The 27,248-nt window shown below is 48.1% G+C and overlaps 1 protein-coding gene across 5 annotated transcripts in view; it reads left to right on the forward strand.

The window, feature by feature from the left end:
- Positions 1-27,248, forward strand: part of MYOM2 (myomesin 2) — a 102,651-nt gene that overhangs the window by 21,074 nt on the left and 54,329 nt on the right. For all 5 annotated transcript variants that reach the window (XM_001096806.5, XM_077942924.1, XM_077942921.1 and 2 more), the window contains 9 exons: positions 4,227-4,315; positions 4,396-4,446; positions 7,082-7,246; positions 8,158-8,319; positions 11,438-11,579; positions 13,965-14,164; positions 14,794-14,847; positions 21,083-21,210; positions 25,434-25,617. In XM_001096806.5, coding sequence (XP_001096806.1) covers positions 4,227-4,315; positions 4,396-4,446; positions 7,082-7,246; positions 8,158-8,319; positions 11,438-11,579; positions 13,965-14,164; positions 14,794-14,847; positions 21,083-21,210; positions 25,434-25,617 — 1,175 coding nt within the window. The remainder of the gene's footprint in view (positions 1-4,226; positions 4,316-4,395; positions 4,447-7,081; positions 7,247-8,157; positions 8,320-11,437; positions 11,580-13,964; positions 14,165-14,793; positions 14,848-21,082; positions 21,211-25,433; positions 25,618-27,248) is intronic.

Here is a 27,248-nt window from a genome sequence, read left to right on the forward strand (position 1 = left end):
CAAGCTCCCTGCCCTTTGGGAGAGGCTGCTGGCCTGGGAGACACATCCCCCTCCTCCTTCTCCTCTCCTGGCACCAGTGATCCTATTTCCTCCATTCTAAGACAAGGTTTATCCCGTTCCTGGGCCCCTCCCAGCTATCCCCTGCCAAGGAGCTGTGAAACAGCAATTTGTGGCAGTTCTCAAAAGACTTGGAAATTGTGCTGCTATATAGGACTATAAGGGCAAGGAGGGATTTCTGTGGAGGAGAGGCCAGAAGGAATCATCTTTGAACTTTTGGATCAGGAATTCAGCTACTGTCTCTTAATTACTGATACGTAAGATGAACATTACATGATGAAACTACAAAGTGTTTGCAAATACATTGTTTTATTTAATCACCAAAGTAAACCTAGTAAGCTGTGGGTGCTCAATACATGTACTCTAGAAGTCTAAAACACCCTCGATGTGTTTCTTGGAAAGTCAGTAGATAAGAATGATTGGGCTGGTCTCATGAAGGCACCGATTTGGAAGGAGAATTTGAGGCTGGCAGCTGCTGGTGTGTAAGAACCTTGGCAGGCTGGGCATGGTGGCTCACGCCTGTAATCCCAGCGTTTTGGGAGGTTGAGGCAGGTGAATCACGAGGTTAGGAGTTTGAGACCAGCCTGGCCAACATGGTGAAACCCCATCTCTACTAAAAATACAAAAAATTAGCTGGGTGTGGTGGCGCGCACCTGTAATCCCAGCTACTCGGGAGGCTGAGGCAGGAGAATTGCTTGAACCTGGGAAGCGGAGATTGAAGTGAGCCAAGATCGCGCCACTGCACTTCAGCCCCAGTGACAGAGTGAGACTCCGTCTCAGAAAAAAGAGCCTCGGTAACTATTTGTGCCCTGAGTTTTCTTATATCTTCTTATTGCTCAAGGTTTCTTCTTATTCTCTCTTCTTCTTATTGCCTCATATTGAAAAAAATCCTGAATCCCAGACAAGTAGTTGCAAGTGAAAACATTTTTACCTTGACATCTCAGAATATTATCCGATTACACAGAGGTGGTAGGAGAAGCTCTGCCCGAGGCCCCAGTACCCGTGAGTTAAGTGACTGCGTGAGGTTCGAGTTGGGCTTCGATGCCTGACCGGTGTGTGATGTGCTGAGTCTACACTGACACCACAGTTTAAAAACGGCTAAAACGCACGGAAGAAGGAACGTGCAGCACGCAGGGGAGTTTTGAGTTGAGAGCTGTGGGGCGCAGCGTGAATGCCGTCGATGTTACGTAACAGGCAGCAGCAGGGTTTTTGAGGGGACTGGCTGCAGCCCCGTCCATGCAGCCCACACTCCCGCTCCTCGAGGACAAGGGTGGGTCAAGACATTCACCCCTCCTCACTCAGGAACTGGTCATGACGGTGACCTGCTGGGCTTGGGGACAGCCCGTGCCCTTGTCCAGCCAGGTCACGTCCCGTGAGTCCTGCCCTGGTCCAGCAGGGTCACGTCCGGCGGTTCCTGCATGGGAACTGCCCGTGCACCTGCTCTGTGCTTCTCTGGTTTAATGGCTCCCTCCTTGCGAGTCTGAGTCCACCTGGATTGTGCATTCACAGGACAGGCTCCAGGTCAGCAGATTCTGATCAAGCAGATTTTTACAGACCGCCTTGCTCACTTCCATATACGCTGGCATTTGAATCCTTCCAGCAGTGCCTGTGGGAGGCTGTCGCCCTTGTTTCTCTCATCTGTTGTGTTATTGCTAGTGGGGGTGGGATTGTTGGAGAGGAAGGGTGAGGGCGAATCCCAAAAGAATATCTTTGGGTTTGGAGAATGCATTTATGAAAACATGATGGTTTTATTATTTAGAAGAAGAAACACGAGCACAAAACAAACAAACAAACAAAATGGAGAAATGCCCATGGGTTCCGCAGAGAAGCAGCTCCTCCTTCCACCCCGGAACCCAGTCCCAGGCATGTTCCGAGAGGCAGCGGCAGGTTACGCTCCCTGTGGGAATGTGTATACGAGTATTATGTGTGAATTATATGGGTAGATCAGCACAGGTTGTTAACGCTTAGCATTGGAGAAAGCCTCTACTTATGGGATTTTTATGTGTTTTACACACACTGTTACTTTGCCCCGGAGACATGGCTGTACTTGTGGTGAATCTGGAAATTGCATAGCAGTGTAGCTTCTAATGAGTTCAGGCTGGAATTGTAGCTTTGCTGATGATTTTGTAGTTTGGTTTGTATTCCTCCAAGGTGAACTAGAAGATAATGCTCTTGGTTTGAAGATCTACCCGGACCGGGCTCTGGGTGTCCTCTGTCCCTTGAGCGGTGGCAGCCAGGGAGACCGGATGGCTTTCTCTGACATATTGAGGCTGGATTTGAACTTCAGGAGGAGGGGAAAGAATTCTTGGTAATAGCACAGGTCTCAGACACGCTGTTTCCCTTTTGTTGGAGAAATGGAAATTTTTGGTCTGAGAAAATATGTTCAGCTCCTAGTGGAACAGAGAAGAAAATAAAATTACTGATGACTTCGCAGGAATGGATTTTGTCTCTGGAGGCACTGGCTTCTTGATGCATTTGAAAAGTCAGACTTGAGTAACTCTTGCTTTTCTCAAAAGTGGGGACTTTTTGTGTTGTTTCTTTTCCCAGATTAAGATTCTGCTCAGGTGTCCATGGCTTGGAAAGGAGCTGCCAGAAAGAATGCAATTTTGGAGTCACGTGGACCTTGTTAACCTAGCTTCTTAGCTTGCCATGTTGCTTGCTCACCATCCTAGCGGGATAATGACGTCTGTTTCGAGGCTACTTGGGGATGAACATGGAAATGCTGACGTAACGTGACCTGAAGAGGGCTTAGTGTTGAGTAAAAGCTCAGCTGATCTCAGCGCCTCTTCCTTACCCCCTCTTGTCTCCGTTTCCTGGGGAAGCTGGTGGGAAGATAGTTCACAGCCAAGAGAAGAAGTTTTAGCTTTAGTGCCATGGATAAGGGGAAGCGGAAGACCCACCCCCACAGGGACTTGGGGTTTGTGAGCCTGGGGTCTCTGGCTATTCCTAAGTCATGTTTTTTTGTTTTTGTTTGTTTTTTCCCCAGGGGTAAACATACATCAGTGTCTCAGGTAGAGTCCAACTCAGACATTTCAATACACCCTTGAGTGGGTGATTCGTATCTGGGGATCATATTACTTTGGGATTCTGGACGTAGCTTCTTATGAGCATGGGAATCCTGCTGGGGAGCCGGGTCGGGCTGTAGAATCGGCTTTTGGAACAGGGAGCTTGTCACTTAGGAGTTAATCGGTCTCTGTTTGCACCTTGGAACCCTTTGTGTGTGCCAGGCACAAGCTGTGTTGAGGGCTTTGATGGGTTCTCAGCGGCTTCATTCTGGGATTCTCATCCCAGGGGCATTAAAGGGTGGGGAGCATCCCAGGTGCAGCTTCTCAATGCCTGCATGCACAGGTGGGGGGCATCCTGGGCGCAGTTCTTCAGTGCCCGTGTGCACCAGGCGGAGAGCATTCCGAGGGCGGCCCCTCAGTGCCCGTGTGCACCAGGCGGAGACGCACAGCATCCCAGGGGCAGCTCTTCAATGCCTGTGTGCACCAGGCGGAGAGCATTCCGAGGGCAGCCCCTCAATGCCCCTGTGCACTAGGATCGCCTGGGAGAGTGGAGCAAAGCTCAAGCTCCTGGACTACCTTAGAACTGTCATGGGATGGATTGCCCACCTGGGAACAACTCCCTGCGTGGGAACAGCTCCCTCATGGAATGGACCCGCCGCCATGGTTCAGGGCCTCCCTGAAGCAGCGCTCTGTCTTCTTCTCTAGCAGCATCCTTGCTCCTACACGGAGCGGGTCCAAGGCTTTCCCCCACAGGCTCTGTATCACCCCGTCACGAGTGGTTCTGCTGGAACTTGAGGTCGCGGGAGGCTGTCCATTGACAAGATGAAGCCTCACATTCTATAGAGGTAGTAAAAATGGACCAGAATGGAATAGAGACTTCTCCTTGAGAATGAACAAAGGATTTTCAGGAGTGCCAGTGCCGTTTTATTCTGAAGGCCAAAGCTGCACCATCGTCTGGGATCAGGCCTTCATCTGTGTCTATAATTAATACCGAGTGCTGCCTCACCTTTCCAAGGACAGAGCTGGCATTGTTCTTGTACAAATCACTCATGAACAAATAACCCACGCCATGTGATTTGCTTTCGAGGAATGCTTTTGTGCAATCCGGGTCACTGACTTTTACAGGACGGCCCCACAGACTTTCTCTCGCTTTTTCTCTCCAAGGGCAGACTTTGACGACACCGCGACGTACTCAGCAGTGGCCACCAACGCCCACGGACAGGTGTCCACCAACGCAGCGGTGGTGGTGAGAAGTGAGTGTCGGGTGGGCTTTCACGGAGCGCCTTCCTCCTGCTTTTCTCTTTCTTGCTGTGCTCACTTCACTGTCTTGCAGGGTTCCGGGGAGACGAGGAACCGTTCCGTTCGGTGGGACTCCCGATAGGATGTAAGTGGGTTTTCGTTTCCTTTCTGTGTGGTGAAATGTTTAGTGACATAGCAGACAATTTGAAAACATGGTTTCCTAAGGGCCAAATCTTTTTTTTTTTTTTTTTTTTTTTGGGACAGAGTCTCGCTCTGTCACCCAGGCCGGAGTACAGTGGTGCCATCTCGGCTCACGGCAAGCCACTTCTCCCGGGTTCACACCTAAGGGCCAACTCTTTTTTACAAAAATCATATTTCAGAAAACTCCTCCAAGTTTCTCCTGACCGGTGTTAGCGTGCTGACAATTTGTTCCCATGTCATTCTATGGCTAGGCGGTATTTTTAGACTGGTGAAAACATCACTTGGAGAGACTACATTTTTGAATTGGAAAAAAAGAGACACATTCAAATTCTTGACCTGAATGCATCCCGTTGCTGTTTTGTGTTTAAAGAGAGGTGGTGTTTTTTGTTTTTTTTTTTTCCTCCAAAAGTCTCTTGGTCCTTGTAACAAAAAACTTCAGGTCAAAATGAGGGCAGTGCAGCAGGCTTTGGCCCAGAAACCTGCCCCAGGCCTGGGACCTGCCGTGGCCCTGTAATGAGGCGAAGCCGTCTCTGGTCCTGGGCTGGCTTCACCCTCGCCGTCCCGTGGTGCTGGGTGACCCATGCTGGGTGAGGTGAGGAGGTCCCCATGAGGGCATCTGAGAACTGGGACATGATGGATGCACTTTCAATGCAGCTTGTTTATGGCTTGGGAGTGAGTTTTAGAATTGGCCTGAACTTCCCAGGAAGGAACCGTACATTCCGATGGAAGCACTGATTTTACTGTAATGCAAGGCTTAGATGCTCCGGGCCGCGTGCTGGGAGTGGAGAGTTGACCAAAGTGACGATGGAGGGTGGAGCCTCCTGGCAGCTGCTGGACACTGTGGGCGTGGCCTCCGCTTGCTATTTCTGTGTGACTTTTATTGCTGGGCTACATTCAACACTCGGTGAGCCTCCAAGACCACCAAAGGGCAGGCAGGGACCAGGCCAAGGTGAGCCTGGGGAGGCCGGGAGATCTAGGCGTCTGTGTGCAGTTCTGGCCCTCAGGACAGCACGAGTCTGTGTGGAGAGGTGCCCCAGGCACTGATGAGCTGGGCAGGTCCTGGCGGTCACCTGGTCCCATCCCGGAGTTTCTCCTACCTATGAACATTTTATCTTCCTAAACAAGAACCATGGTGCAGTTACAGCATAGATCACCATGTAAGAATGCTCATGTGTTCACCACCCGTGTTTGACAGGGGGAAATATCTTGCTATTTTTGCTTCACTTGTTTTTCATCGAAGTCCAATTTACATAACACAACATTAGCTATTGTACACTGTACCATTCAGGGTAGCTTCAGTTGTTTTCCAAGAGCTGAAACAATCACAGAGATGATTAAAGCACCCAATGCTGCTCCTGTCCGTCTCCCACACCGTCCTGGCATTTGCAGTGGCTTTTTAAATTTTTTATTTTTATTTATTTATTTATTTTTGAGACAGGGTCTCACTCTGTCACCCAGGCTGGAGTGCAGTGGTGCGATCTTGGCTCACTGCAGCCTTGATCTCCCTGGCTCAAGGAATCAACCTCCCAAGTAGCTGGGACTACAGGTGTGTGTCACCAAACCTGGCTCATTTGTTTTTTTTGTATTTTGTAGAGATGCAGTTTCACCATGTTGCCCATGTTGGTCTTAAACTCCTGGGCTCAAGTGATCCTCCCGCCTTGGCCTCCCAAAGTGCTAGGATTATAGACATGAGCCACCATACCCGGCCTGTGGCTGTTGTTTAAACTTCCTTACGTGCATATATCTGTAAATCATACAGTTTTTTTTGGTTTTAAAAATTCAGTATAGATTTTTTCCTGACATGTATGTACTCCCCCTACCACACATATTTTTGAAATTTAACCAGGCTGACACTTCTGGATCTAGTTACTTCATTTGGGCGAACTCTAAACTCTATGGATACAAACACCACCGTTTGTTTTGAAGAGGAGGCAGCCGTGGCCTCCAAGTCCATGTGACTTGCCAGAAGCCACAGTCTGGGGCTGAGGTTGGACTTAAACCTTTAGTCTTCACACACGATCAGGTTCTTAGCCCTGCCTCTAATGACACCACAAGGTCGACTTTGTGACATTTAATTCTTCAGCAATGGCTTGTCTCAGCTCCGGCTGCTGGAACAACACGCCATGGCCGGGGCAGTTTATGAACAATAAGCACTTATCCTCTCTGTTCTGGAGGCAGAAGCCTGACACTCAGCAGGCGTAGCTTCTGGTGAGAACCCTCCTCCTGAGTTGCTGACGGCACCTGCTCATGGCGTCCTCACGTGGAAGGGAGGAAGGTCTGGCCTCTTCCTCCTCTTCCAAGGGCGCTCATCCCCGTCCCGGGGCCCAGCTCTCATGATCTCATCCCACCCTCATCGCCTTCCAAAGGCCTCACTTCCTCACACCGTCCCACTGAAGGTCAGGGATTCAACCCTAGAATTTGGGACACAGATATTCCGTCTGGAGCACAGACCTGGCTGGGGTGTTCCACGCCGTGGGGCGGTGACAAAGTCATGTTTTTGTGGTAATGGCCTGAGTGTGTCTGCTTTCAAAGATGCTCTCTGCCCTTCGGTCCTGAAAGCCTCCATCGTTTCTGTGCAGTGCCCCTGTCATCAGTGATTCCGTACACGCACTTCGACGTCCAGTTTTTGGAGAAGTTTGGGGTCACCTTCAGGAGGGAAGGCGAGACGGTCACTCTCAAGTGCACCATGCTGGTGACGCCGGACCTGAAGCGGGTGCAGCCGCGAGCCGAGTGGTACCGTGATGGTGAGTAGGACACAGCCCAGATCTGGGCACACGCCAGGAGGATCTGGGTCGAAATGTCCTTTAAATGTGGGTGTCAATGTGGCTTTTGTCTCTACCACTGGGTCAGCTCCAGGCAGCCGAACAAACTGAGGGACTGTAGAGAACTTGGCGGCCCACCATTGACTTTGAACTTCATCCAGGAGAATCCTGGAGAGAAACCCCAAATCTAGAGCAGCCACTTAGAGACTGATGGCTCGTACGACCACAGACAGAATGATCTCATGCTATTGAGATTGAGTTTAATGCACATTACTGCATGGAAGGGGCTGGTTAGCAGCTTGTGTACTATCTCTAGACAGAAATGCTACCTTAGTCCTATTACGATTCTTTTCTTCCTTCCAGTCCAGTCATTTTGTTTTCAGAGTTTGGTGATGCAGAGGGTCTATGCTGGGTTCTTTGGAGATGTGACAGTAGCCCCTTCAGACGCACGCCCCTGTGATTCCCTATGGGCAGAGGAAGCTGGTTGGGGCAGTGGCCACTCAGCAGAGAAGCAGGGAGCCCCCAGGTGAACCCAGCTTACCTGAGGACAAAGCTGGCGGCCACTTGCAGCATGTCCCACCTTTACCCACTCAAGTGGCAGCCCGTGCTCTGGGCTGTGGGGTGGCAGCCTGTGCTCTGGACTGTGTGGGTGGCAGCCTGTGTTTTGGACTGTGGGGTGGCAGCCCATGTTCTGGGCTGTAGGTCCTCCATTCATGTATGTGCTTCCATGAAGTACAGCTGTTGGGATTTTACCAGGTTGAGGCTCTGCCTTCCGTGGTGTGCAGCTGCACTGCCCTGTCCTGCTCTGGGACGGCGCTGGTGTCCTCAGGCTTTCTTTGCCTGCCGGGGTGATTTCGGATGCAAACCTTCCATGTAAACGCTTTTTCTTTCAGATGTGTTGGTGAAAGAGTCTAAGTGGACGAAGATGTTCTTTGGAGAAGGCCAGGCCTCCCTGTCCTTCAGCCACCTGCACAAGGACGACGAGGGCCTGTACACCCTGCGCATCGTGTCTCGGGGCGGCGTCAGTGACCACAGCGCCTTCCTGTTTGTCAGAGGTGTGGCAGGGTTGTCAGGGTGCAGACCTTGTGTGTGCCCGGGGAGGGGAGGTGGCCCTGGGAGGAAGGAGGCACTGGGAAAAGGAGTCAGGAGGGTGTGAGACAGACCACTTTGATCCTTGGAGACCCCCGTGTGGCACCGATTTTCCCTCGGTACACGGGCACACCAGGCGCTTCCTGCTGATGAGCAGACAGAGGAATCAGGACACAATCCAGAATAGACCAGAGTCGTCATTCGTTCATATACTCATGAGCATTTGACAAATGGCTCCCAAGAGTGAGTGCACCAGATTTACTGATTCTCAGGGAAGGTAGCCCGAGGACAAAGAGGGGCACAGTGTTGGAGTCCCAGGGAAGAGCTTCCTTACTCTCCTGCCAGCGACCCACTCCCTCTGGACTTTGGCTTAAGAGAAACAGACGTGAGGATGACAGCCAGTGCTGTGACCTCCACCAACCGCTTTAATGAAACTTGTGCTTAAGACGTTTGTGGCCGGGCGCTGTGGCTCACGCCTGTAATCCCAGCACTTTGGGAGGCCGAGACGGGCGGATCACGAGGTCAGGAGATCGAGACCATCCTGGCTAACACGGTGAAACCCCGTCTCTACTAAAAATACAAAAAAATGAGCCAGGCGTGGTGGCGGCGCCTGTAGTCCCAGCTACTCAGGAGGCTGAGGCAGGAGAATGGCAGGAACCCGGGAGGCGGAGCTTGCAGTGAGCTGAGATCTGGCCACTGCACTCCAGCCTGGGCCACAGAGCAAGACTCCGTCTCAAAAAAAAAAAAAAAAAAGGCGTTTGTGGCCACAACAGCCATCACCACCGGAGGCTTTATGTCAGGCAGTGTGCTGGGGTCCTACACGGATTTAGTCTTCACGACAGACTCACTATGGAGGCTTCACTCATTCCATTTTATGAAAAGAAAGACAAAATTTGTGATATACATATATATATTTATAAAATGCCTATTGTATACATCCTATAGGTGTGCATGTATGTGTCTATACTTACATAAACATCCGTGTATACATAAGCTAGAATTCTTAAAATAACAGCAAAAGGAAATACTGTTCTCCATTTTCCAGATGAATCCATTGAGGCTCAGAGGCAGGAGAAATGTCTCTAGGGTGGAGAAGCTGGGATTTAAATTTTGTTGGAGCCTGAGCTCCTGCTATACAGTTGTAGTGTTTTTGGCATCATGTGACTGAGAAGGAGGGGCCACCTACCCCCCAACCCTTTCTTTTTTTTGTTTTGTTTTCCTTTTGAGACGGATTCTCACTCTGTCGCCCGGGCTGGAGTGCAGTGGTGCGATCTCAGCTCACTGCAAACTCCGCCTCCTGGGTTCAAGCGATTCTCCTGCCTCAGCCTCCTGAACAGCTGGGACTACAGGCACCCGCCACCGAGCCTGTATAATTTTTTGTATTTTTATTATTTATTTATTAATTTGTTTTTTGAGACGGAGTCCTTGTTGCCCAGGCTGGAGTGCAGTGGTGCTATCTGGACTCACTGAAACCTCCGTCTCCTGGGTTCAAGCGATTCTCCTGCTTCAGCCTCCCGAGCAGCTGGGACTACAGGCGTGTACCACCATGTCAGGATAATTTTTGTATTTTTAGTAGAGACGGGATTTCACCATGTTGGTCAGGCTGGTCTCGAACTCTTGACCATAAGTGATCGGCCCCGCCTCGGCCTTCCAAGCGTTGGGATGACAGGCATGAACCACCATGCCTGGCCTCACCTACATTTTTATCAGTGTCTATTTCACTCCCCTCCCGCTTCTGCCCTGGGCGGTATCTCGGCAGCCTCTGGGTTTAGGGGCAGCCTCCTTGCTGAGGCACAGCTGACCTACAAGGAAGGCGTCGGAGCGCTCCTGTGCCATGTGGCTGCTGCTCCTCTCCTCTCCGGGTCCCCGGGCTCCTGGCTCCATCCTGATCAGCCGAGTGTCCTTACCTGCTGCCCAGGTTCTCACCTTCCCACCTGCCTCCAGCTCCAGCGGGGTGCAGGGTGCATCTGTACATCGTCATGATTATTTTTTCCATTGCATCCATTAGATCAGAGCTTAAAGGAAGGACTCTATCATTAAAGAATATTTCATCTGAAAAGAAATAGAAGAAATGTCGACCAAACGTATCTCACCCTCCTCACTTCCCACACGATAGCCTAAGCTTGCAAGTCTGTGAGGTTAGACACTTCCACCATGTTTCACTGCTATTATTAGGTGGGCGTTAAATGTCCCTTCCATCCTCTGCATGTGCCTGCTGCTATGACGCTCCACCCCATAAAAAGGCAATACATGCAACATGGTTCAAATCGCCTTGCTCACTCAGCAACAACAACGGGAAGAAATTAAGGCGAGGGTGGGGAGTTTAACCATTTTCAATCGCTTTCTGAGGCTTTTGAATGCGAGAGGAAACTACTTGGCTCAATGTCAGGAAATTCTCAGCTTTTAATACCCTGAGGATATGTGAGCAGGAAACTGGATAGTGCTTACACTGCTAAGGATGCGTCACAGGACAGCCATGGCTACTGAATAAATACATAGTTCAGATAAGAGGGTTAACATTCTGTGTATTAACTTTCTAAGTTGCTCTGTTGGTTTTCATGCAGCTGTAATTAAACCTAATTGCAACATGGTCATCAATAGACTGAGAAATGAATGATACAATATCGTCCCAAACATTGGCTCAAAATTGGCCCAAAGAGTAAATCACCCAATTTCCTAAGGATTTTGAAATAGAATAGTATCTCAGGTGATATTTCTCAGGTGTTAGAAATGCTGAATTGTTGTCACTGTTTCATCCACACCTTTCTGGCCACGTGCCGTTATGCAACATAGCAGCACCAAGAGAAGATGAACTGAATTCGGGATCTAATGACAAAAATTTGTAGACTTAAGTGTTTTATCGAGGATTCTATGTTTTGAAACTTTTTAATTCATAAATAATTTTATATTTCTTGTCACCAATTTCCACCAGAGTAAGAAATATTCTAGTACTTGGAACTTGGGGATTAAACAGGGGATCAAATCAAGGGGATAGAATTGGAGCTTGGAGGAGCTGTAAACAGGCTTTGCAGTGACCCCAGCCTTTAAATGACAGCTGTGTGCCTTTTCTCTCCCCGCCCCAAGATGCTGACCCGCTGGTCACAGGGGCCCCCGGCGCACCCATGGACTTGCAGTGCCACGACGCCAACCGAGACTACGTCATCGTGACCTGGAAGCCGCCCAACACCACCACCGAGAGCCCTGTCATGGGCTATTTTGTGGACCGGTGAGTGTCTTCTACATGGAATCTTACCATGGACGATATATTGAGAAATCTTTCTCAACACAGGTTGACGTTCCCATTTTTTGATTGGTTCTAGGTCCATGGCTAATTGGTCGTATAAGGTCCTGTTTAGGCAATTGGTAAATACGGCCAAGTAGGCTGAGCCCAGCGTAACCACACTGGGTTTCTTTTTGTTGAAAGTGTGGCCTCATTTGCCTGTTGCACAGTAACCAATTGCCAGTAACCAATCCCACCAATGTCTTCAGGCTTGCTCTGAGCCTCGTGCTGTGCTTCCGTTGAGGTACGGGCTATGCCTCATACTGGAGAGGGCCCTGGCTCTAGCAGAATTCAGGTTTGGAACTGTCCTTCCCTCCTGAGAGACAAAGTGGTGTGAAGAATGCCAGCTCATTTCTACCAAAGTTCTTTCCTTTTCCCTACTGGGGAATATGTGTTCTTCTTGTTTCCAAGGGAGAAATCTTGAGCTTTGAAATATTGGGTTTGTGTTTTAGTTGATAATTTACGTTTAGGTCATCATTGGAGCCAGTGGAGTTTGAACTCTTTGACTTCCCGTATTGGGGACAGCACTCGGAGGCTGGGAAGTACACTGAGCACAGCCAGTGGGTTTACTAGATATGCAATTTATGCCCTAAATACAAATTCCGGTTATTGGAGTAAATTCTAGTTGAGAAAATGAATTTAGAAATTAGAGAGTATTAAGAGGATGGTTCTGGCCAGGTACGTTGGCTCACGCCTGTAATCCCAGCACTTTGGGAGGCCAAGTCAGGTGGATCACGAGTTCAGGAGATCAAGACCACCTGGCCAATATGGTGAAACCCCATCTCTACGAAAAATATAAAAATTAGCTGGGTGTGGTGGTGTGTGCTTGTAATCCCAGCTACTTAGGAGGCTGAGGCAGGAGAATCTCTTGAGCTGTGGAGGCGGAGGTTGCAGTGAGATGAGATTGTGCCACTGCACTCCAGCCTGGCTACAGAGTGAGACTCCTTCTGGAAAAAAAAAAAAAAAAAAAAAGAGGATGGTTCCTGCTAGAAATGCAAAATTTTATATGTATATTAAACAGAAAAATAAGGTGATTAGCTCAGGAAAAAAAGAGGGAATTGGCTTACTTTTTTTTACGCTGATTAAATTCTCTTCCAACAAAGCTACTTGTTTGACTTAAACATTCCCCATCAAAGTAATATTTTGATGTGCTAGAGACAGTTCTGCAGGGACTGCTGTTCAGGGCTTACCTTGAATTAAGCAACAACAGCAAGAAAAACAAACCCTCAAAGTGATCTTCTTTTCTCCTGGGACAGCTGATAACTTCTCTGGCCATGTTGACACAAACCATTTCCTGCACTGTCTCAGTTAACAATCCGCATTCCTCCCCTCATTACAAAAAGAGCAAACGTGAACATCAAAGCAACCGAACGTTTTGGGAATGGGGGTGCATTTGGAAGTGGGGGGTGCAGCTACTCCTCTGTCCTTCCTTCAGGCTTACAACTTGCCAGCTGTTGCCTGAAGTTGAAGGTTTTCCCACTAGACTTTTGGTTTTGACCTTGTTGTTCTCTTTGGCTAAAACAGCCCATGACTTGTGGATCAGAGAGCTTTCATTAAAAGTGCTAGATCCTTAGTGGGAGAGCTGGTTCTTTCCCAGATGAAGGCACCACTCTGGGGTTGAAGTGCTCCCTCCAAAGACTGATTTTCTGAACTGGCTCTTTTCTCCTGGGGATTTAACATGAAGAGTTTTTTCTTACATTTTTCAACCTGTGAAAAATGGAGGTTAATCTTTCCTATATTTCCAGGTTTCTGGTCAGGAATTAATATTTTCAAAAGACTTCTACATTCCACTTGAGAAGCATTCTAGAAAGAAATGCCCTAATGTTATTCCAGGAGACTGGAAGCCAGCTTTCCCGGGCACCCGGGCCCTTGGTCCCACAGAGTAGGATGGGAGCTGGAGGCAGAGCGGGCTGAGCCTGTTTCCCCAGCCTGGGCCTCAGACAGGTCACGCCGCAGCTTAGGGGTGCCTTGACCATGTCACATAATTCGGAAAAAGAACTGTTCAGGATATGTCTAAAATAACTTTTTGAGGAGATTTTTGCCTAAATGTGTTTGATGACAGGAATTGATCTTCAACTATAAATTATTAAGATTCATGGGTATATATTACACATATAATAGATAATACATATAATATATATATTGAATTTTCTAAATAGCTCTGTCTTTTAAAGTTTACCTATACAAGACAATATTTTAGCAGCACAGATTTTACTGGCATGAGATATTTTCCTGTTATAATCGGTGTGTGCATGTATGTATATGCCTATATATATTTAGTAGGTTGCCACATTTGTTATTCTCTGTTGTTTTTCTTTTATTAACTTGAAGATGTGAAGTAGGAACGAACAACTGGGTTCAGTGCAATGATGCACCAGTGAAAATCTGCAAATACCCAGTCACGGGGCTTTTTGAAGGAAGGTCTTACATATTCCGAGTGAGGGCGGTGAACAGTGCGGGCATCAGCCGCCCCTCCAGGGTCTCTGATGCGGTGGCCGCACTTGACCCCTTGGACCTCAGAAGGTTACAAGGTAAGCCGCTCACGCCTCAGTATCCACTGTGCCCAGGAAGCTTTGGCTGCTTTGTGTGTGATCTATTCTCTCTTTCCCTCCCAACTCGTTGCGAGCCAAGAGAATGCCCTGTGTGCAGAGTGTAGCACAGGCTGTTTCACTGTTCTCCAACGTCTCTACCAACATCACTGCAGGAATGAGAACAGGATGACATGTACACTCTAAAATGATTGTGCCTCACCTCCAGAAAGCTCTTTGCTGGAATCCAGTCAAATTGGCTCAGAATTAGACCTTTTTTTTTTATTCCATTGGTGATATAATTTCAACACATAATGACACTTAGAAGGCCATCCTATTTCTGAGTTTTAATTTTGCATGACACAGATTCCTCAATGGGACTGGGCCCTTTGTTATGGTTCTAGGTGAGCCACTGTATTTTCCTTACCCACATGGTCCTTTGCATCCACCACCAAGAGCGGAGAAGTGCTGTTACCAGGACACTTCCAGAATCAGCTCGGATGCCCCCAGAGGACTCACAGGCTGTAGTCCTAATGCAGAGGAGATGCAGAACTGGCACAGAATTAGGAAAGACGAGGGCTTTTTGGGAAACCTTCGCGTGTCAAATCAAGTGTCAACCTTTCTCTCTGCAGCCGTTCATTTGGAAGGAGAGAAGGAGATTGTCATTTATCAGGATGACCTTGAAGGTAAGTCGCTCCTTATCACTCCAGCTGCTCATCCCCTGGGGATTTGGAGTTGTAATTGGAGATGGGAGAGATGGACAGAGAACGCCCCCTACTGGGCACAGCCTCTGCATGGAAAAATGAAAACTGCAGGTCAGGCCTGCAAGCCCTAAGAAAAAAACAAGACAGAGTGAGAGGGTGGGAGGAAGGGTGAAGGAGTAGTGAGTCTTAGACTCACCTTTCATTTGGGGTTTACAAAGGCATTCTTTCGGGCACTCGTAGAGAAGAAACCCAACTAAAGCTAAGACTTGGTTCCTGGATGACGTAAGATCCGTTCTCATGGATTGCATTGTGAAATCGATTTCATTTTACATTTTCTAAGCAAAAATTTTGTTCCTGACATTTTAACTGAAATGCATTGAGTCTTTCCTGCCCAAGGGTGTTCTTGGTCCTTATTTATATTTGATTTTGTGGATATTTCTTCTCCCTGATATTCCTTTTAAAGAGCTTTAGAAAGAATGATGTGTTAACGAGAATCCAACATTATTAACCATAAATCAAAAGATTTTAATTGGACTTATAACTAGAGTTCATAGAGTGCCATAGGTGAAAACTTAAAAAGAAAGATTTCGAATTAGTTTGGAGCCACTGGCTAAGAAGCGGTGATTTTGAGCTGCTCTTTAAAATCACAGCCGTGTTCTCTCTCCCAGAGCTGCAGTCTCAAAAACGTTTTCTGGATCGATTTTCTACATCTGAAGCAGATAGGTCCCCATCTAGTATCCACACATTGCATTTTCTGCCACATGAAGATTTTTCTCTGGGATCTCAAAACAAACATATGTCCCAATGTGTCCCATGAGGGACATAAACTCCCAAAAGAAGACCTTAAGAGTTCTGGTCAAGCCAAGGTAACCTTTAAGCCTTAGTCAAACCCTCTGGCTCCAGAAAGACCTAGAACTCAGGACGGACACTCCATACGTAAGGAATGAAAGTGAGGGCTTTGGGGAGGGCAACTTCTTGCAGCTTCCTGGGCATCTGGTGTTTTGACTCAGCCTAGTATTCTGTCTCATGCATGGTAAACCCTTTCCATTTTGCCGACGATTAAAACATGGATATTTGAATGACTGAAAAATGGTTCCAAATTCTTTTGGAAGAGAAGGCATGCTTGAGGCTGACCAGCCTGTGTAGAATGAGGTTTGCTTCTGGTCTGTGGGAGGAACAGGCAGCCCAGGCTGTGTGGAATGAGGTCTGGTTCTGACCTGTGGGAGGAACAGGCAGCCCAGGCTGTGTGGAATGAGGTCTGGTTGCCTGTGGGAGGAACAGGCAGCCCAGGCTGTGTGGAATGAGGTCTGATTCTGGTCTGTGGGAGGAACAGGCAGCCCAGGCTGTGTGGAATGAGGTCTGGTTGCCTGTGGGAGGAACAGGCAGCCCAGGCTGTGTGGAATGAGGTCTGATTCTGGTCTGTGGGAGGAACAGGCAGCCCAGGTTGTGTGGAATGAGGTCTGGTTGCCTGTGGGAGGAACAGGTAGTCCCCCTTCTCACTCCTCACAGGCAGACAGATTCAGGGAGGAGACGGGCAGCCCGGACCATGCTGAGTGGATGTGTAGGATTCCAGCCTGGCAAAAATGAGCCACGGTGAGAAGGTGTAACTTGCTTTGTAAACGTCACATATCTGTGATGAGATTTGCCTTCTGTCCAGGCCATTGTGAAGAGCACTGAGGAAGGGAAATCATGTAATGGAATGAAGCTTCCCCAGGCGGAAGCCCTGCCTTTTTGGAGGGACAGTCTATCTTTCTAGCGAGACGTGATTGTGGTAGGATAGACGTAGCCCGCTGTTCATGACGTGTCAAAGGAAGAAAGAGCAGGTGTCCTGAGGCTTGGTTTGCCAGTTGATAAAATGCAAGTTTGGTGTCCAGAAACAGTAGCTCTCATTTCTTGCTGGAGTAAAGACACAGATGCTATTTTCCATGGTCTCGTGTTTTCCTTGCTTTCAGCAAGGCAGGTTTCTGGCTGGTTGGGCCTGTGCCCTCCTCTGTTGGAGGTTTGCTTCTGGTCTGTGGGAGGAACAGGCAGCCCAGGCTGTGTGGAATGAAGTCTGGATTTATTCATCCTCAGGGGACTTTTCCAAGGCTGTGTTTATGTGGTGGGTCATGGGAGGCTGAGGGTGAGACTCTCAGATGGAAAATTGCTTGACTTGGTACGTGGACACTGCCTGAGGCTCAGCCTCCCGGGCTTCAGTTCTCTGACGTGACGCCTTGTGTACAGTGAACAGGCAATTTCCATGGTCAGAAACGAAGTGGGTATGAAATTGAAATTCTGCTACGTTGATATGGGGGTTTGGAAAGTTCATCTGTTCACCTCAGCCATTTTAAACAAGGAGTAACTCCTCTAACTTAAAAAATCTTTATCCGAAGAAAGAGATCTATAATGTTTCGAAGCGAACCATTTCTGGGTTCAAGAATTTGCTATTAGGAAGTTCCCTTTTCTACCTGTGTCTTTTTTCTTCAGCTGATTTTCTTTTTCTTTTACCATTGCTTTAGCTAGAAAACACTTGGTAAATGCCACCTGTTTTAAAGAAACAGAAACTCAGTACTGTTGTTGGCTAAAAATGGCTCCTCTGCTATTTTTGACTTTTTGCTAAGTTTTCCGTATCGTTTTAATCTTGGGCAATGTCTTCCTTCAAACATTTAAACGGCTATCCATGCTCTTCCCTTAACACAAACCCAACTTGCCCAGTATTTCTTGAATTGCTTCGTTGAAAAATGGACACCGTATTCTTGGAAAGGCCAGAATAGACTCTCGCAGAATTTAATGAGAGTGTTTTTACTCTACTGTTTTACCACGTTTTTCTCTCCTAATTATGCATGCAAGCGTTGGCTGTGCTGTCCTGGGCTGGGTCATCTGCAGCCCACGTGCTCAGTCACTTGCTCTGTGCTCTGCAGGACCCTAGAATTCTGTCAAATCTAAAATAAACTTGGCGTTTCATTTACTTAGAGAAAAATCTCCTGGGGAGGTTGTGGTTTCCTTAGGTGGATGAGGGAACAAAATGCAGAAGTTGGAACCAGAAGACCTAAGTCTGGACCCCAATTCAGCCACCCAGTAGCTGTGTGATCTTAGGAAAATGTTATGTTTTTATGAGATCAATTTCTGGAATTTTTTTTTTTTTTTGAGACGGAGTCTTGTTCTGTCGCCCAGGCTGGAGTGCAGTGGCCGGATCTCAGCTCGCTGCAAGCTCCGCCTCCTGGGTTCCCGCCATTCTCCTGCCTCAGCCTCCCGAGTAGCTGGGACTACAGGCGCCGCCACCTCGCCCGGGTAGTTTTTTGTATTTTTTAGTAGAGACGGGGTTTCACCGTGTTAGCCAGGATGGTCTCGATCTCCTGACCTCGTGATCCACCCGTCTCGGCCTCCCAAAGTGCTGGGATTACAGGCTTGAACCACCGCTCCCGGCCTCAGTTTCTGGATTTTTAAGTGGAGGAAACCAGTAGTATCTTCCTCCATACATGAACAGAACCCAAAATAAGATATTGGATGTGAAAGCATTTTACAACAGTAATATATATTATATATTAATAATGTATATAACATAATAATACGAGAAGTATGTGTGTGTTTATCTCTTACTGTTTTCATTTAGTATTGACTTGGCCCATTGGAACAGGGCTCGGGAGCCTTCAGGGCTGAAGCAGAGGTGAGGGCAGTGTCAGTGCCCTGGGGGTAGAACCGTTGGCCAGTGTCTCGCCTGTGCTTAGCGGCATCTCCGGTGTGCTTAGCAGTGTCTTATGTGTGCTTAGTGCTGTCTCATGTGTGCTTATCAGTGTCTCATGTGTGCTTAGTGGTATCTTGTGTGTGCTTAGTGGCATCTAACCTGTGCTTAGCGGCATCTCGCATGTGCCCAGTGGCATCTCATGTGTGCTTAGTGGTATCTTGTGTGTGCTTAGCAGTGTGTCACGTGCTTAGCAGTGTCTTGTGTGTGCTTAGCGGCATCTCACATATGCCTAGTGGCATCTCACGTGTGCTTAGTGGTGTCTCATGTGTGCTTAGTGGTGTCTCGCGTGTGACTAGCGGCATCTCACATGTGCTTAGCAGCATCCTGCATGTGCCTAGTGGTGTCTTGCGTGTGCTTAGTGGTGTCTCTCGTGTGCTTAGCGGTGTCTCACATGTACCTGGCAGTGTCTCGTGTGTGTTTAACGTTCCTTTGCTTTCCCTCGGCTCCCCTCTCAGCTGCAGGGTCATTGCTCATGCCCACCCCCGTGCTTCCCTCTCCCTGGCTTGTGGGACCCTTTTGAACCCTTTTCTCCTCTCTCCATGGTGGGAGCATCTGCAAATCCGCAAGGCTCCTGTGATCACATTGTCCGAGGTGATGACGACGTGAAGAATGACTCAAGTGTCTTGCCCCGGCCGGGGATCCCCTGCTGACAAAGCTGTGTTCTTTCTTCCCACCTTGTCATCAAAGGAACTGTCTCTCACTCCGCTTTCTCTGGTCTTTTGCTACGTGCAGGGGCAAAGGCGGCAAGACCGTTCCGAGAGTGTGAGCAAGATTCCGCAGTCAGCGGCTCACATCTGCTCGCTGCTTCTGTTCGTTGCCTTGTTCTTTCTGTCCCCTTGGTTTGCTTCCCTCGTCAGCACCTCTGAAATAAACCAGGATTCCATTTTGGAATTTCGGCGTGTATTACAGGAAGATGAGTTTTCCGCGTCTTCTCTCTGGAATGCTTTTTTCTGTGGGTCTCGAGGTGTGGACACGGTGCATGGGTGGAGAGCAGGCCTGTGGAGTGTCCCCCGCCCCGGTTACCTCTGCACTTTCCAGAGACACGCTGACTCCTTGTGTGAAATTCAGCACCTTACCAGAATGATCCCAGCTCAGCCTGTGTTGTCTCTGACACGCAATGCACTGTGCAATAGGGCTCAGGAAACGAAACCCAGTCTTGCTTTGTGCTATTTCTGTGTTCAATTCCTGGCCTGCCACAGAGTCCTGAGGGAGCAACTGGATTTTGAGAAGGGCTCAGAGATGTCCCGGGGAGGTTTCAGACCATTTTAATCATGTGCTAATCTAATTGGAGGTTCATAACATTTTGTATCACAATTTCAAGAACTGTGGGTCTGGAAAAACCTCCACCTCCACTCCTTATGAGAATCTCTTATAAATTAAGACAGAAATCCCCACACTTCATAGTATATTTTAAAAAGATGTATGTCAGAAGAGAGGCATATGGAGCATCTCTGACTGCAAATATTCTAGCATAAGTTATTTGCAAAAGGCTTATTAACATCACTCCAGAATTCAAACATACAGACATGGACTACAGTGCCTGTGAATATGGTACTGAGCTTCTGAGGGAGGAGCAGGCAAGGTGCTTTAGAAGCAGATGCATAATTTAAGTGCTCTGAGGGCACACGGTATAAAGAAAGAATCTGGAGGGGATCCTTAGCGGTGGGGCCACCTCGTTCCGCGGTGCTTCGTATTGCAGAACACAGACTGCGAATACGTTCTCTGCACAGATTCCCAGTGCAGTCAGGGCTCCATTTCGGATGCAATGCCTGGTTTCTTCTGGTAAATCCTTCCCCCTCTTCCAGCAGAATCTCTGGAAGACTTTCAGATGAGATTCCTTTCTTATGAACTGCCTTATATCTGTATCGGAAGCAAAAATGATCTAAAGGCACCTTATCCTCTGGTTCCGAAGAAGCAGATCTTTGGGGTTTGTTTGCTTTTCCCAATGGAAATAAGACAAAGTGCAATACCCATGTGGTAGCATCCTCCAGTGCCCCGAGGTGGGCAAAGTGCAATACCCATGTGGTAGCATCCTCCAGTGCCCCGAGGTGGGCAAAGTGCAATACCCATGTGGTAGCGTCCTCCAGTGCCCCGAGGTGGGCAAAGTGCGATACCCATGTGGCAGCGTCCTCCAGTGCCCCGAGGTGGGCAAAGTGCGATACCCATGTGGTAGCGTCCTCCAGTGCCCCGAGGTGGGCAAAGTGCGATACCCATGTGGTAGCGTCCTCCAGTGCCCCGAGGTGGGCAAAGTGCGATACCCATGTGGTAGCGTCCTCCAGTGCCCCGAGGTGGGCAAAGTGCGATACCCATGTGGTAGCGTCCTCCAGTGCCCCGAGGTGGGCAAAGTGCGATACCCATGTGGTAGCGTCCTCCAGTGCCCCGAGGTGGGCAAAGTGCGATACCCATGTGGCAGCGTCCTCCAGTGCCCCGAGGTGGGCCACGGCGAGGCTGATGGGGGTCCTCCAGCACTCACCGAGTTTATTATTCCTCCAGGTGACGTCCAGGTTCCAGGGCCTCCGACCAATGTGCACGCCTCTGAGATCAGCAGAAACTATGTCGTCCTCAGCTGGGAGCCACCCACTCCCCGTGGCAAGGACCCACTCATGTACTTCATCGAGAAGGTAAACTCTCAGTCTGTGTCCTGGAAAAGCAGATCTCTGCGTGGCCCCCCACTGTCATGATCTCTGCGTGGCCCCCACTGACGTGAGCTCTGCGTGGCCCCCCACTGTCGTGATCTCTGCGTGGCCCCCACTGACGTGAGCTCTGCGTGGCCCCCCACTGTCGTGATCTCTGCGTGGCCCCCACTGACGTGAGCTCTGCGTGGCCCCCCACTGTCGTGAGCTCTGCGTGGCCCCACAGTGTCATGATGTCTGCGTGGCCCCAGTGTCGTGATCTCAGCGTGGCCCCACTGTCGTGATCTCAGCGTGGCCCCACTGTCGTGATCTCTGCGTGGCCCCACAGTGTCATGATATCTGTGTGGCCCCACAGTGTTATGATGTCTGCGTGGCCCCAGTGTCGTGATCTCTGTGTGGCCCCACACTGTTGTGATCTCAGTGTGGCCCCACACTGTCGTGTTTGCTGTGTTTTAAAGATGGTCCATCAGTGGGTCCAGACCCTGCACGTTGCTGGGGAACATGAGGTCACACCACAGCCGGGGCGGAAATTGGCACCGGGGGCTGGGCTGTGCCCTAGCCCGACTTTGCACCTTTGTGTGAGCAGGGAGTCGCTTTCCTCTCTGGGTGCCCGTGATCTCCACTGCCCCGTGGAGGGTTCCACCATCTCCTTCCTGCTGCGGCATTCCAAGCACCTACGTCTGGGGATTCCAGATTCCTCACTGGCCGTGCTTGTGCACAAGCTGTATGGCCACTGGGTGGCAATCGTGTAGAGGAAATTCACACAAGACGGAGAAGCGTTAGAATTGCCAGATCATCCAACAGAAGGCTTTTTTTTTTTTTTTTCCTGAATGCATACAAAGAAATACAAAATACATTGTATATTGCAGTTCTGTAATCACACACACGTGTATGTAGGTAACCTACAGAATTTCACAAATGATAACCTCACCCAGCACACATTCTCTTTTTAGCCTGTCCTGTCACATTAAAAACACAGGTTGTGACCCACAGATCTGACTTGGTGACCCTCTATTGGGTTGTAGACCACAGTTGGATAAGCCTCCAATGTCCTACAAAGGCTGTAACTATGGTTTTGTGATACAAAATTTATATTATAATATGTAATCCAATAGACAGTATGCACGTGACAGAGAATATAACATATATAAGCTTATGCCACCTAGTACAATAATCACATCCAGCACCACTCAATGCAGCATGGCGGAAACAGAAATGGAAATGAACCATATTTCAGACTCCAGAATGGAGGAGGGCCCTCTGGGCTTCTCTGCTTATTTGCAATGCGTGCTATCTAGGGGGTAGAAACTGGAATTATTTCAGGGTAAACATTACATTATTAATTCTGGGTGACAAAATATCGTTATTTGTGTTACAAAAATACAAGTGGTCAGTCCCTCTGTGGGGCTCTCCCGGGGTGGAAGGTATTTTCTCAGGCCCCTCATTCCCCTCATCCTCCACCAATCCCAGAAACACCAAGTTTGCAAACACACTTTTATTTTTATTTTTGAGACCAGGTCTCATTTTGTCACTCGGGCTAGAGTGCAGTGGCACAGTCATGGCTAACTGCAGTCTCCACTTCCTGGGCTCAAACAGTCCTTCTTCCCCAGCCTCCTAACCCCCAGAGTAGCTGGGACCACAGGTGTGCGCCACCACACCCAGCTGATTTTTAATTTTTTGTGTAGAGAGGAGGTCTCGCCGTGTTGCCCAGGCTGGTCTCAAATTCTTGGCACAAGCAATCTTCCTGCCTCAGCCTCCCAAAGTGCTGGGATTACAGGCGCTTCAATGTGTTGACAGGCCAGGTGAGCCACAACACCTGTCCTGCAAACACAGTTTTAGAAAGAGGACTGTACCGTCGAGCCAGTGTGTGGGCAGAACCACCTGCGGTCGGTATTGATGACATGGCAGACACACTTTCTTTGTAATTTTTATTATTTTATTTTTCCATTAGTTATTGGGGTACAGGAGGTATTTGGTTACATGAGTAGGTTCTTTAGTGGTGATTTGTGAGATGTGGGTGCACCCATCACCTGAGCAGTATACACTGCACCGTATTTGTAGTCTTTTATCCCTCGCCCGCCCTCCCAGTCTTTTTTTTCCCCAGTCCCCAAAGTCCATTGTGTCATTCTTTTTTTTTTTTTTTTTTTTTTTTTTTTGGGATGGAGTCTCGCTCTGTGGCCCAGGCTGGAGTGCAGTGGTCGGATCTCAGCTCACTGCAAGCCCCACCTCCCGGGTTCACGCCATTCTCCTGCCTCAGCCTCCCGAGTAGCTGGGACTACAGGCGCCCGCCACCTCGCCCGGCTAGTTTTTTGTATTTTTAGCAGAGATGGGGTTTCACCGTGTTAGCCAGGATGGTCTCGATCCCCTGACCTCGTGATCCGCCCGCCTCGACCTCCCAAAGTGCTGGGATTACAGGCTTGAGCCACCGCGCCCGGCCCATTGTGTCATTCTTATGCCTTTGCAGTAAACACATTTTTAAGAAAATGTAATTTCAGCTTTTATTTTAGCTTCAGGGGGTACCTGTGCAAGTTCTGACAAGGGTATATTGTGTGATACTGATTTCGAGGTACAATTGATCTCCTTACCCAGGTAGTGAGCATTGTACACCATAGGTGGTTTTCCAGCCCTTGCCCTGTCTGGTAGGTTTCGATGTCTATCGTTGCCATCTTTGTGTCCATGCGTACCCAGTGTTTAGCTCCCACTTATAAGTGAGAACATGCAGTATTTGGTTTTCTGTTCCTGTGTTAATTCACTTAGGATAACAGCCTCCAGCTGCACCCATGTGGCTGCACAGGACATGATTTCGTTCCTCTTTATGGCTGTGTAGTATTCCATGGTGTGGAGGCACCACGTTTTCTCTCTGCAGTCCACCGTTGATGGACCCCAGGGTTGAGTCCATGTCTTTGCTGCTGTGGACAGCGCTGCGATGAACATACAAGCACATGCATCTTCTGGGTGAATGATTTATTTTCCTTTGGGCACATACCCAGGAATGGGATTGCTGGATGGAATGGTAGTTCTGCTTTAGGTTCTCTGAGAAGTCTCTGCACTGCTTTCCACAGTGACTGAGCTAACTGACATTCCCCCAGCCGTGGATAAGCCTTCCCTTTGTGGACCCACATTCTGAGGTAGGAGAGGAAGCTCTCCTATAGACACCTGGACTGCAGTTGCTTGGGGTTGTGAGGGCCTCAGGCCCGTGACGCCCTGGAGGCTCCCACCGCGAACGCCTGGGGCAGATGCAAAATAGCGACTTTTCACTTCCACCAAAATGAGAGAAAATCCCTTCAAATATGAGTCTGATTTCTAGAAGTCTGGGTTGCTATCTGAAATTTTCAGCAGACTGACCAGGGTCAATGTATATCCAGCTTTTACTACCACAAAACTGCTTTCAAAAAAGGAGTTTTATCTCTATGTGAAAAAATAAAATAAAATGTAATCAAGGTTTTTAAAGTAATTATGAAAGATAAAAAATAAATAAGCAGTATATAAAATTTGGGAAAGACAGAGAAGTTACATGGAATGCAATTAAAATCAACAATAATTCCACCATATTAAATAGTTGTATTAAAGTGTGGTACATATAGTTATAGTCTTTTTCTCCATAGATTTTAATGTACTTGTTATATCATACCATTTGCATTCTGTGTTACATTCCACAAAATAACGTAATTCCTCTTATTAGACTAAATATCTTTTCACAGTAATTTAACTGGCTATGTGGTTTTTAATCTATGAACATATCATCGTGTGTCTTACTGCATGGAGAGTCATTTTGATTGCTGTCATTTTATCACTACTGCAAGTAGCTGCAATATGGTAATAATTTTAAATTGAAATGTGAACCACTGAGTTATGATGGAATTTTGCAAATATACTTCTAAATTATCTTTTATTATTTGCAGGTTAATTCTATTTTGCTAAAACTACCACCTGTGTATTGATTCTCTTACGTTTTCTATGTTTAATAATTTACTTTAATGGAAAAATATTTATTAGTAAATATGATCAACTTTGGGTAATTTGTGACTTCTTTCTCCAAACTGGCATCATGTTTCATAAAACTCAGAAAAGATGCATGGCCATCCTCTGTGTGCGAGACACGGTGGGCGAGCCTGGTGGACCTGGGTTAGAGAGAACAGAGCATTTCTTTCTCCTCCACACGCCTCTGGAAACCTCTCAGTTTTCACCGCCAGTCTCGTTTCTCTTTGTAGTCCGTGGTGGGGAGCGGCAGCTGGCAGCGAGTCAACGCCCAGACGGCCGTGAGGTCCCCGAGATATGCTGTGTTTGACCTCATGGAGGGGAAGTCGTATGTGTTCCGAGTGCTGTCAGCCAACCGGCATGGCCTGAGCGAGCCATCGGAGATAACATCCCCCATTGAGGCCCAGGACGTGACCGGTGAGCTGTCACCCTGGGTGGCCCCAAGTCAGGACGGGCTAAGAGTGGGGTTGACACCAAATAGCCTTAAATTATGTGAATAAAGACGTTAATGTTATAAACGAGTTGAAGTTCAAATGGACTTAAACTTCACTTTACGAGAGATTAAGAGCTCTCTGCCATGTTTTGTTTGGTTCTTGACATTTCTCCAAAGCTCCATCTTCTCTTTATGAAACTAGTAAGTGAGTTGAAAATATGGTTAGGAAATGGTCACTTTCATTGTTTTATTTAAACTTTTTTTTAACTTTTATTTTAGGTTCAGGAGTCCATGTGTAGGTTTGTTACATAGTTAAACTTGTGTCCTGGGGGTTTGTTGTAAAGATTATTTTGTCACCCAGGTACCAAGCCTAGTAGCCATTAGTGACTTTTCCTGCTCCTCTCCCTCCTCCCACCCTAGACCCTCTGATAGTCCCCAGTGTGTGTTGTTCCCCTCTATGTGTCCATGTGTTCTCATCCTTTAGCTCCCACTTATGAGTGAGAACATTTGGTGTTTGGTTTTCTGTTCCTGCATTAGTTTGCTAAGGATAATGGCCTCTAGCTTCACTCACGTTCCTGCAAAGGACATGGTCTCGTTCTTTTTTATGGCTGCATAGTATTCCACGGTATATACGTATCACATTTTCTTTATCCCATCTGTCATTGATAGGCATTTGTGTTGATTCCATGTCTTTGCTATTGTGAACAGTGCTGCAATGAACATTTGCATCCACATGTCTTTATGGTAGAATGATTTATGTTCCTCTGGGTGTGTACCCAGTCCTGGGATTGCTGCATGGAATGATAGTTCTTTTTTTTTTTTTTAGCTCTTTGTGGAATCATGACATGGCTTTCCACAATAGTCAAACTAATTTACATTCCCACCAACCGTGTATAAGTGCTCCCTTTTCTCTGCAATGGTCACTTTTAAAGTAATTCAAATTTTAAGTACACTAGGGTTTGTTTTTTTTTAATTAGTGTTTTTTTTTTTTTTCAATTGTTTTGTAGAGAGAGAGAGTTTCACCATATTGCCCAGGCCAGTCTCTTGAACTCCCGAACACAAGGGATCCTCCCACCCTGGCCTCTCAAAATGTTGGGATTCCAGTGTGAGCCAGTGTGCCCAGCCAGGCACTAGAGTTTCTTATCCATCTGGCTTGACGGTGCCTCTTGGAAGGTTGCACATACAAATTACAGAAATTCTGAATTGCAGTCCCTGGAGTCATAACTCCTTCATGGATGGCAATTAACTAGCATGTGAGCGGAGGTACCCTGGAAATCCCCAGAAGCCTTCGTGGGAGGCACGTTGGTGTCAGGAACACAGTTCTGAGTGCCTGGGTGCCCTCCTCCCTCTCTCTCTATGTCCTGTTTCCTGAGAAAGCCAGATATGGAAATGAGCGAGGTCATGAGGCCAGCTGCCTCCAGGGCATCCTCAAGTTTCTATCTGGCTCTGGTTTTAATCAAAGCTCTTAGAACTCATACCCAGAACCACAGGCTTGACGAGACCAGCTGTCTCTCAGCAGGGCCCAGCCTTCTTGTGCTTTATGACGCATGTGAAAAATGACAGTGTCCATCATTGAGAAACACTGTGGGGTGTGGCCCAGGTGGCCAGCACGGAG

This window comes from Macaca mulatta, chromosome 8, assembly GCF_049350105.2.
Source record: "Macaca mulatta isolate MMU2019108-1 chromosome 8, T2T-MMU8v2.0, whole genome shotgun sequence".
Taxonomy (NCBI): Eukaryota; Metazoa; Chordata; class Mammalia; order Primates; family Cercopithecidae; genus Macaca; species Macaca mulatta.